This window comes from Trachurus trachurus (assembly GCF_905171665.1).
Source record: "Trachurus trachurus genome assembly, chromosome: 19".
NCBI classification, from domain to species: Eukaryota; Metazoa; Chordata; class Actinopteri; order Carangiformes; family Carangidae; genus Trachurus; species Trachurus trachurus.
In genome coordinates, this window is record NC_139913.1 from 8,153,953 (window position 1) to 8,166,040 (window position 12,088).

The 12,088-nt window shown below is 42.4% G+C and overlaps 1 protein-coding gene across 1 annotated transcript; it reads left to right on the forward strand.

Moving 5' to 3' along the window:
* Positions 1 to 6,735: 6,735 nt before the first annotated feature.
* LOC311002630 (G-protein coupled receptor 26-like) lies at positions 6,736 to 11,009 on the forward strand (the record flags this gene model as incomplete). Its single annotated transcript, XM_083994044.1, has 3 exons — positions 6,736 to 7,403; positions 8,293 to 8,406; positions 10,781 to 11,009. 3 exons carry the CDS (start codon positions 6,736 to 6,738, stop codon positions 11,007 to 11,009), a joined length of 1,011 nt encoding a protein of 336 aa, XP_083850170.1.
* Between the last annotated feature and the right edge of the window lie 1,079 nt (positions 11,010 to 12,088).

Below are 12,088 nucleotides of genomic sequence, written 5' to 3' on the forward strand. Positions count from 1 at the left end.
TTGATTTATCTGGTCTGTGACATACTGCGCAGAGACACTTTTGCTTCTCTTCGCTGTATTTTCTAGGCATTCCCACAATCCACTCAGAAACTCTGTTTTTGCATTGATTCCCAAATGGATTTGCATCCCAGAAAATTTCATTTTTCCTGAGAGCAACTTTGGTAACACACTGTATTTGAGAACGATGCCAATATAAGGTGCACACTTGCTCTGAGGGATACTGCAATAATTCAGATTGATATGGACATGTAGCCTATACTATAGAACGTCATAAAGAAACACTTTTGAATTTTGGTAACAAAGGTTATTTGTTTTATTACTGAAATAGATCAAAAGATTTTTAATTTTAATATGGAACCATGAATTAGCATAATTTAGTAGCTTAAAGACTGTGGGCCAGGGAAAGCCAGTTCTCCATAGATCACTATTATCTCATAATTTAGTGACTGCTCTGTTAGTTGCTAGCCTATACTATAGTAATTCACTCTAAACTGTTATTTTTGTCAGATTTTACAGCTTTCAGACAGAGCTGGGCTACATAATTCTTTCTTTTTCCGCTCCATCTATTAAGCTAAGCTATGCTAACCAAACCACTCCTTGGATGTGAGTCTCAGTTATTCAGACTGATTTACACTTTGATGACTCACAGTGTATTGGACCCAGTGTAAACTATTGCGGCGAGTCATCATCAAATACTTGACAGATTTCCTCTCACCACACAATAAAATCAAGGGAAACATGCTGGAATCAGGTGACATTTTCTGGAGCTATGAGGGTTCATTTTTATCAGGGTCATACAAAGGTTGAAGTTGCTCTTGGCTTTTTATCTCTTGATGGCACACGGAGTGGACTGATTGTCAGATCTGCTCTGTAATTTCTACGTTGGCTGACAGACACTAAACCTAGAAAACAAGTCTATAAAAAAGCAGCACTATACTTTCCCCTTCACATTACTGCTGTATTATGTGAAACGTTAACCGCTGCCACAAAGAGAGATATCAATTCACACCATACATTTAAGAACCCATCTAAACCATATAGACTGTATATAAACACATTTAAGTCTAATTCATTAGAAAAAAATACAATTTGTGCATTTTGCCCAAAATCACAAGACAAAATATGATTCTCTGTTTCATGTTTATCTGGACCTTACTGAATCTAAAAACGCTTGAGAACTTCTAATAAGAAGATCAATACATTGCAAATTGTGTTTGCTTTTGCTGTTTGATGTAGCTGAGGCTTCAAAGAACAGCTGATAATGACACTGTGAACTCATCTGTGAAATAAAGAGATGAAAGACAGACTGCCTCCCATTTGAGCTGCTGTATGACCCAGTTTGACACTGTAAAGGGTGAATGTGCAAAAACATCTGTCTTTTATATTATAATGTGGCGAAAATCCCACCGGTAACAAACTCAGCTGCAGTTTTTTCCCGTCAGTATCAGACAAAAATGTAGCTCATTCCCGCTCTTGTCTGTGAGGATCAACAGTTTTAACATAATTATGTTAAAAATCTCACGCCATCCCGCAGTGAACGGTCACACACAGCAAATATTTGCAGAAGACTGTCCAGCTTGGGGATAATAATTACAGGCCAAAGTTTTATGATACAAATATTAACAAAGAGGGTATTTGTCACAACTTGCTGTAAAAACACATGCAAAAGCTAAAATCCTTTTTTCTTTGTTAGTTTTGTGTTTGTTACTGTTGCCTATATTTGCACTGCAGCCAGGGTTATCTTGTTAAACAGCCAAAAACCTCTCAGATCCATAAAAAAGGAGCTTTTCCTCCATAGTCCAGAGCCCATATTAACAGTGTGCTGATTATAAATTGCTGATGGCGAGCTAAAGCCCGGTGCTGGGTTTCCTCGACATCACCAAGGCTAACGTGAAAAGACAGCGGCTTCAAACTGTTCAGGGGGGTTTTGGATGCACTGCCCGGCTGGCCAGACATACAGATGGAGGACATGGACAAAAGCCTCTTATCATGGAGGCTTTCCCTAGAATTCATACACAGCACTCAGTGATATGTTATTACATTATTGGATTATTGTTAGTGATGCATTAACATCAGCAGTGCTTTATGAACTGTATTTTAAATGCCTCTGGACCATGATGCAGCAGCAGTGCCTTATAGTTAAGAGGGTGATGATGTGTCCTTTATGCAGTGCAGAGTGCTGAAATGTAACTACTGGAAGTGTAAAGACTGTTCATAGTTTAAGAAGTTTGAAGAAAGCCATTGGTAGAATGCATGTGCAGTATTTAGTAGCAGCAGCATCAAAAGTAGTTTATCAAGTATCAAGGTATCTAAGTTTATCAAGAAGACTGGTACAGACATTCATGGTCCCCAGAGGATGAAATCTACTGAATTTGCTAATTCCCTGACTTATTTCCTAGTCTAATCATCAGATCTACATTTGCATTTATGCATCCATATCGCAGTTTTGTTTTATTCAGAAAGAACAGCCCCAAAAACACTGTTAGCATATGCCATATGATTTTATGTAAAATCTCACTGCAAAGTAAACAGTAAGTAGCTGCCTGATGTACTGCAGGCTGCGGAGTAAAATTCCCCACTGAAATGTAGCAGAGTAGAATGATCAAGTAGCATAAAAAGGAAAAGCTCAAATAAATGCGCCTCAAAATTATACTCAAGGGCAGAGCCTGACAACTTTGCACCACTATTACACGGTGTGGACGTAAAATAAGTGCAGGCAGTGTTTATGTGGATTAAAGAGCATATTCTTAATAGCAATGAACAAGAGGGAGTCAAATTATTTCAGTGTTAACAGGCTTGATCTTCAAAGCATAAACCTGTCGTTACACAATCAAAAGCATCCCGGCATTGTTCAAACAAGCAGACGCGGACGATAATATGATGTAATCACAGACAAAAAAGAGATCTGAACGGGGTTTTTATTTTTAGCTCTACATCCTCAATTGGTTTCCAACAGCCTTATAAAGCCTGTCGCTGTCATAGCTCTCATTGACTGAACCATTTACTAATTATAGATGTGTCTGTCTGACAAGAACAGGTAGTGGGACATGTACGATGTGACAAAAGCGCTGCTCAGGTTCATCACGACAACTCCCCTGAGCATTGAAGCCTGTCGTCATTAACGGATATGTTTAAATTAAGATGAATGTGACTTGAACAATTAGGAGCACGGATTGAGGAGTTTCCTGAGGGGAGGGGTAGGATATATTGCAATCGTAGGTATCAAACAACCATTGTGTAGGTATCAATCAACCATTGTAAGGACTCATATGTGTTAATTGGTTTCTTCTAAAGTGTTTCTTGCCTATGCTAACATTCAACCTAAAATGAACTTCTCGGGATGAGTTTATCGTTAGTTGATGCTGTCATTATATTTGTTTGTGAGTGGTCTTTTTGTCTGGGGTGGAAATGTCTGTCTACTACTACTACTAGTCCATCCTGAAATATCACACATTAAAACTAACTATAATTATGGGATGAGTTGCCATTTAACTTGCTGCAGTCGTTCGTAGTCCCCAGAGGATTCATCAGACTGACATTTCCCTGCAAATAAATGTAATTCCCCAAATGTTGAACCTTTCCTGTCATGTAAACTCATTTCACCATAAACAGGCATAACATTTTTGCAATGAAATATTGATAATAATAAAAAAAACATGCTATACTGTTCTGTGTATACAAGCTGGTCAATATCAGACTGGTTGCAGTGGTGATAAGTCAGGGGTAAAATGGAGTTGGCGTCTCAGCACTATCGTTAGCACTGTCAACACCTTCCCCTCTCCTTACTTGCAGGTTGGCATTTCACTCTGTTTGTATAAAGCCTCTTGTCTGAGCGAGTGTCCTTCCTGTCTTCACCTATGAGACCCTCCTGAGCCATAAGGCGGCTGCACTCTCCTGAGTTACGTCATCCAACTTGTCACATTTGAACCAAATTCCCCAAACTTTAAAAGTAAGTTCCTCTCAAGTCATCATTAAAAAACCTTGCAATGCTAGTTGAGATATGTTGAATATATACAAGTGACAAGCCTATACTCAAAAGGTGAGTCAGGAATACGTAGGAGCTAAAGCATACATCTAGGTTTAAAATTTATGCTGGCCTGCCAATCTGAGGGAACTCAAGTGTGGAATTGGAACTGGCAGCGGATTCAAATCCACACTGTCACAGCAAAAAGGGAGGAGGAGCGCTGCAGGCTCTCTCTCGTCCTACCATCTCTCACAGTCAAGTCCTGCACTTGTTAAATCTTCTGACAAGAGGTATTATCTTCAAAGTGCGGACCTGCGGACTTAAGATCTTGTCTCAAACACAGTAAGAACCCAGAGGTTTCATCCAGTGGTTCCGGCTTATTTTTGTTCCGTTGTGCATCTTTGGACAACATATTAATAATAAAAAAAAAAGAAGCAGAATAAATGATAATGAAAACAGCCTGTATGTGACAGTGAAGCGCACTCTGCCGACATCAGACAAAGGAGCTGCTGTGCTCTATTCATTCTAGGTGATATCACCTGAGGTCTGGAGTTGTCAAAGCCCATGTGTCCAGTTGGAATAAGGCCTCATTTACATGGATCTGCATACACATAATACTCCCCCTCAAATAAATACTCTTTCAGGTGGAATGAAAGAGGATATTTTGTATTATTTTTGAAAGACAGCATCCATATTTATCAAAAGCTATTTCCATACGCATCTGTCTAATGTGGCATGATGCTCAGTGAAGATGTTTGTTGTCTTGCTTTGTTTTTCTCTTCAGCAAAAAAATCCTAATCTTAGTGACTTTTCCACCTGGAACAACAAAATCCTTCCGCATCATTCAACATTCAGTCGCCTGCAAGCTCTATTTTTACAATGACTTTTTTTCACAAGCACTATTGTCTGTGTCACTGCCATTCAATTATGAAAAGAATAATTAAAGCGTAAAAAAAAAAAGAGCTGCACTTGTGCTCAATATCAACTGGTGGCTCTGTGCTGATAAGGCCGACAGGAAAGAGCTGAAGGAGCGCCGGGCTGGCATGACAAAGCATGATTGTGCCATCTCTCCAAAGAGGCTGATTGCCTCCGCCCTCCCGCATGACATAAGAGTGAGAGTGTAATGCTGGAAATGCCTCCATCATAGCAAAAGCTTTACTCGGGCTGCATTTCAGCCTAATGACATCTAGCAGCTGCCAGAGGTGTCTGGTCGTTCCCTTGCAGGCGCCTTCCCATTGCATCAGGAGCAAACATCCATCCCATGTACTCCTCAGACACCATTACAGGATGGTATTTTAATGAGCCTTACATCCAACCCCCTTATTTTTCTCCCCTCCCCTTTCCATCTCACCTTTTGCCACTCTGGAGAAAGTGGAAGAGAACAAGGTGGCCTGCATTGTATCACATCTCCACAGTCAAACACCGTGTGGATGTGTGTTGCAGTAACAATAACTCTTTCCACCCACACATTCTCACCCCCCCGCCCCCCCCAACCCCTTCCCTTATTGCAACCACAACCAACCACCTCACCCTGCTCCAGCGCTCTCAGTGGCTCACGTGCCGCAGCACACTCCGATGAGTCCCACGCTTCAGAGGAAAAATTCTCCACACTCCAAGTCCAGAGGGGCAGCAGCAGAATGCGGGGGCGTCATCCGGCTTCCAGGGGAACGGAAGATGTTGCTCCTTATCAATCTGATGAGGCAGACTTAATTAGTGAAGATGTTTGAGAAAAGCATGAGGAGGATGAGATGCTGGAATGCAATGGTGTTTCAAAGTGCAATGGAACCCAACTTGAACCAGCTTAACATGATTTCATTTCCTCTTTTGTCAGAGAGTCTGGTTCAGAAATATGTGATTAGAGTAAATGAGGCAGAGAGAAGACGGTAACATGTGGTGTGATGATTTTTGAGAACTGAGAAAAGTCTGCTTATGTTTATGCTCTGCTGTGCAGTGTGTGACAGTTTTCTCTACCTGTCATGTACTGTATGTGCTGCTGTCTCCTTGGCCAGGTCTCCCTTTGCCTGAGAAGAAAGACAAATGCACCTTGAATAGTACATCAGGCAAAGGATGACATCATTTAATGCCAGCAGGAAATTCACAATAAATTATTCATCTGAAAAGAAAATAGTCCGGGAAGTGAAATAACCAAATCATCTTACACATTTGCACATCTTTTATAGATGTGCAATTTACTGTTAAATTAGTTCTTCCAATTTCCATCAGAGATAAGTTTGGATGGTGTGAAAGGAAGGAAAGTCTGAGGGGAATCGATGCCATTTCCTATCTCTGCTGAGAATCCCCCACTTCACTCTTATTAATGCCCTTTGTCTTTGACTGTTTCTCAGAGGAGACGGGGGAGAGATCAAGTAGCCCACACACTGTGCAGTGTGTGCGGAGGGGTGATGCCTCAAGAGCGCATCACAGGACGACAAAACCCCACTGCAAGACGCAGTGCCAGAATAGAGCAGCTTTGGCACGGGAGCTTGTTTCATGTAGTTTAGTGTGGAGAGGAGAAAAAAAGAGAGAGAGGGGGAAATCGACGTTGCGAATCCCCAAACATACTTCTTATCATGCCGGGAGTCTCCTGATTATCTCTGCTGGCTCGCGCATGAGACAATGTAGTGGAGAGAAAACGGGGATCTCCTCCGGTGGAGAGATCTGGGGATGCATGGACACGGCTATGGGTGATTAATGCCATCTAATGCGGCGAAACAAGAATGGATATGTGCACAAAAAGTGGAGATAAGTGAGTTTCGGTGGGGGGCCACAGGATGGACACTGCGGAGGTAATTCTCTCTGTGTTGGTGGTTGTGATTATTATAGTGTCGTTGCTGTCCAACGTCCTGGTGCTGATCTGCTTTCTGTACAACCCGGAGATCCGCAAGCAGGTCCCCGGTCTGTTCAACCTCAACCTCACCTTCTGCAACTTGTTGCTGACCGTGTCCAACATGCCGCTCACTTTGGTGGGACTTGTCAGTAAGGCGCAGCCGGGGGGAGACGGCTTCTGCCAGATCGTGGGATTCCTGGAGACCTTCCTGTCCACCAACTCGATGCTGAGCATGGCAGCTCTGAGCATCGACAGGTGGATCGCGGTGGTGTTCCCCCTGAGGTATCACTCCAAAATGCGCCATAAAGACGCGGCTTTTGTGCTCGGCTACACGTGGGTGCACTCCATGTCCTTCTCCACGGTAGCCACCTGCCTCTCCTGGGTGGGATACCACCGGCTTTACGCGTCCTGCACCCTGTCCAACCCCAGGGCGAGCAGTCGGACCCAGTTTGTAATCTTCACCGTCTTTTTCCACTCCTTCACCTTTCTCCTGTCTTTTATAGTGTTATGTGTCACATACCTCAAAGTGCTTAAAGTGGCAAGGTTTCACTGTAAGAGGATCGATGTTATTACAATGCAAACTTTGGTGCTGCTGGTGGACATACACCCCAGGTGAGCTCCTTTCACTTATCACTCTTGTTTCTGTTCAGTAAAGCACTTCTTGTCACTGATCCTAGAGCTGTAGTTCTGTGTAGAAAACGCCTATTTCAAGATTGTTCAGTTAAAAAAAAAAGAAAAAAGAAAAAGAACAAACTGTACAAAGCAACCCTGGGATCATAAAAGTGGAAAATGTCCTGTGTTCAGTGCCATCATCCCTCTTCATGTTGATTTTAAAACCTGAAATGACACTGGTCTGTATCTGTGTCAGGACAAAACAGTACAGTTAATGCTGCTTTGCTCTGACATTTGAGTTGTGCCCTCAGTATTCAGAGGGGATGCAAAATCTGATTACACCGAAATGTCATACAGAGTGACTGCTTTATTCTGCCTTCATACAGTATGGCTGGAAACTCAGTGTGTGTGTGTGTGTGTGTGTGTGTGTGTGTGTGTGTGTGTGTGTGTGTGTGTGTGTGTGTGTGTGTGTCACTACTGTGAGCTACTTTCTATTAGATGCATGCTGATGTTCTAACCCCTGCCTCACACTGATGACCTAATTTTCATAAACTATAATTTAAAGCAGGGTGTCATCATGACATCACAGCCATGCTGCATTCAGATTTACGCCAAAACTCACACATGCACACATATAAAGTGCTGTAATTGTAATTCTGGGTAAAGGGAATCCCTCCCTCTTTGTTACAAAAAGTGTCTTTGAGATACAGTATATTGGTTATTTTAGCCTCAGCTCATCTGCTCTGCTGGCTGCCTCTCTGTTCAACCCCAGCAGAAACAGACAGCAGTAGCCTACACCCACTCCTCTCTGTCTTTTATGAGATATCTGGAGACACTTTGAGGTCTTCCGTGAGTCTGTCCCACTGATTATTAACACTGTGTTCCCCAGCGTTCGCCAGCGTTGCCTGGAGGAGCAGAAGAGGCGACGACAGAGAGCGACGAGGAAGATCAGCACCTTCATCGGCACCTTCATGCTCTGTTTCGCTCCCTATGTGATCACAAGGTGAGTCTTTAAGAGGGAGGAGGAGGAGGAGGAGGAGGAGGAGGAGGAGGAGGAGAGGGAAACCTTGCTGGCCTGGCACACACACTGCGGCGTATACGCAGCCCTTTTGTTTTGCTGGCATCCCCCAAACCTCCCTCCTCTGCTGTCGACTGCCCCCACTTCCTCCCCTCTGCCTCATCTCTGCTGCCTCTCCACACCAGCAAGAGTTGGAAGATGAGATTGGCTGACCTTGTGATAAGTAATATGCCTCTGCTCTGCTGTTGCTGCTGCATTAGCACTTTTCTCCTCAAGTTTGATGGGTGCATCTCAGTTAGGTAGGTAGAATGCACTTGCATCAATCAGGGAATAAAGACAGCATGTCAGACAAGGCCTATAGTGAGTGTGACATGCAAGTGGATATGAGTTTTATTTGCACATGTTAAAAAATCTATACAAAGGAGACGAGGATATCAAATCATCACAAACACCTAATTTTCTCACCTTTTTTGAGAGTTTTGTTACATTTCAACACAGACATAGTTCCTGGTAATGATTATACAGAATAACAGAGACACGTTTTTTTTCTCAACACCCAAATTGATTAATCTCAGACATACTAAATCTCAAAACATCACTGTTACCTGCTGGGTATGGCTTGGGACCAATTGAGTAAGACAGAGAATATATCCGTGCCCCATTCCCAAACTATAAAAGTGACAAATTAAAATACACTCAAAAAATGTAAATTTCAAAATGAGCTGCTTACGGCTGCGAAAAAAATGAAAGTGTGAAACTAATTGCAGATGACAGTAAACAGCTCCAGGACCACCCCAGAAAAACAGTAAATAACTATTCTAGGAAAACATTTTTCTGCCTTTTCTCTAAGTTTAATTAGGTCACGACTCTTAAAGTCACAGTTTGATTAATATCTGATTATACAAGTATCTGTTTCTGCTATATTAATTTCTAATATAGTAAACACAACAACAATACCATACCGAACTGGCCCTTCAAGACATCATATTAATAGCCTATATCTTATGTATGAATCTCTACTGGTACGACACTGCAGTAATGAAGATGAAGATAAAATGATTTAGGTGATGATTGCGCTCTTTGGATATCATCTTCTAAATTTTGCTTATCAACGTCTTTTATTAAGATATTAAACTGGACTTTGCCGAACTCTGAAACCAGGTTATCACTGACTTTTTCCAGCCACTCGGACCACGGGCAGCTACAACTTGTCGTGTTATTAGTAAACTGACAGTAATGAATGACCACAACAGCACTGTGCATGCTCTCATTCTGCAAATGGCAGTTAACAATCTGAATATATTACGCTAAAAGCTCCTCCACTGCCTCTCCAGTGCTCATTTGTTGTCAGGGTCATCATGTGTATAGTAAAAACCCTGCTGTGCGGCGTGGCAGCTGACTTAACCTCCTGTTCACTATACGGTGCTGTGGAGTGTTGTGGGCAAATGCCAGTGATGGCTACTGGCCCATGTTGGTCCAGTGTTAATGTGCTGACAGAGCTCGATTGTGGACAGAGTAATCATACAGAGTGCAAGAGGATAGAATCAGCAATTTTCTTTTTCTTTTCTGTTTTTTTTTTTACACCTTTTATGACATCACATACTGTAAAATATTTCAACACTTGACAAAAATTAGAGCGAAAGCACCAATTTAGTGTCTTTATGAGCATGAGTGAGATGAGCCGCTTTGAAAAGCCAACAACAGACGAGGCTGTATGGCTCATTAGGTGACCCTTTCACTCAAATATACAGTACTTTAAGTACACAAGAGGGTTTTTTTATCCCTTAGGCTTTCTGAAAGAACTCTCCGTCCTCTGTCATTTAAGCTTTTTCTTCTTAGCCTTCAGTCTAATACTTTATTAAATCACAAGCACAGTTAATTGGCCTGTTTCCAGACACTCATTACTGCTTAGACAGGTCTGTTTTATTCTACCGGGGACTCTGCCTTTGCCTTTTCTGACATGAAATGCTGCTGGCTGCAAATGAGAAATGAGGTGAAAACTAGCCTCGCACTATAAATCCACACACGAGAGAATGAGGGGGAAGCTCTTCATGGAAGTTCACTTGCCAGCTGCCTATATTTAATCATGCAGGGGCGACTGCAAACAATAACTAAACACGAAATACTTCTAAGGTGACTCTCTTCAGAAATAAATGCTGCTTCTTTACATAATTACACAGCAGTAAAGGAGCTCCCTGCTCCGAGCCAAGAAAAATAAATGGTGATGTTATGGGTAACATTGTCTTTCAAATGTATTTTTTATTCTGCATAATAAGCTTAGGGCATGCATGTCTTTTCCAGTGTGTTCAGTTGCCTTTCCACTGCTCTCACCCCCCCCTCCCCTCTCCCTTGCCTGCAGGATCGTGGAGTTATTTCCAGCGGTGCCTATCAATCCTCACTGGGGAATTGTCTCCAAGTGCTTAGCTTATAGCAAGGCGGCCTGTGACCCCTTCGTGTACTCCCTGCTACGGCATCAGTACAAGAAAACATGCACTGACATCATCAATAGGCTTCTGAAGCGCAGCTCCTTGAACACGTCTGGGCGCGGGCACGAGAATCAAGGCAACAGCATACCGACGGTGGAGTGACAGAGCGTGCACTGATGGGATATGGTCTGAGGGTTGACCTGGCAACTGTCAGGGAAAACATGAAGCTGATTTATCGTCGATGAGGAAAAAGAGGACAAATATTGGTTGTTCCTGTCCACTTCTGCTTGAATTGGGTCTGACATGCCAAAAAAAAAAGAAAAAAAAGAAGAGGAGTCATGACAGACAAGGGCAAATCCCGGCACAGGAATACCACTGTGCTTGCATACTGAGTTCCCAGAACAGCAGATCAGTGCAGCGAACTTGCTGTGAGGACATTAAACAATGGCAGATTTCACATCCACCTGGAGACAGATGTGCTCACCCAAGAAGAACGGCCAGTTCATAGCCTCATTATTTTAACTAGAGTAGCTTTCAGCCTGACATAAGATATATTTATTTTACAGTATATGTTTTGTTTCGACATTACTGTAGCATATATTCATATTATCTTTGGAAAAAAAAGATGGGAACGGCTGTATGTCTGTTTTAGTCTGTGCAAGTGTGTTGCAAGTGAAGTTGATAGGTTCACACTGTATGTAGCACTGAAAACTAGCCTAACCAAAATTGATTATATATTTTATTCCCTAATTGTATAAGACATACAGTATAGAAAGACAGAAGACAGTACCACTGCATAGTCAGCCTCAGGTTTTTTCAAAATTGGGTAAAACACCCCCCCAGAAGAACAGATTCCTAAGACTACTTTTATTTTGTAGTACACTGCATTTGGGCCAACAGAGGGGGGGAAAAACAAGAGTATGTGTTTGATGTGTATTCACACATTTGTGCTGTCAGCGCCCATTTCAAAGGGCTTACTGACCCGGCCAAGCAGAGTTTTAATGGGAAAAATGGGCCTTCAAAACCGGCTGCCTTCGCTGTCATGACTGACGTGTACCCCTCAGGTTGTTTAGGCAAGTGGAGCGTGACCGACTGTACTCTCCTCAGTTGTTATTCACAGAGAGGAGTAATCCATAGAGACTGCGTCGTGCTGTCTCACACACTTGGGAAAGAAGGACAGGGAAGGGAAACGTACATGATGTCTTTATTTTCTGTTGTTGTGATATTTGTGACAGCATCGT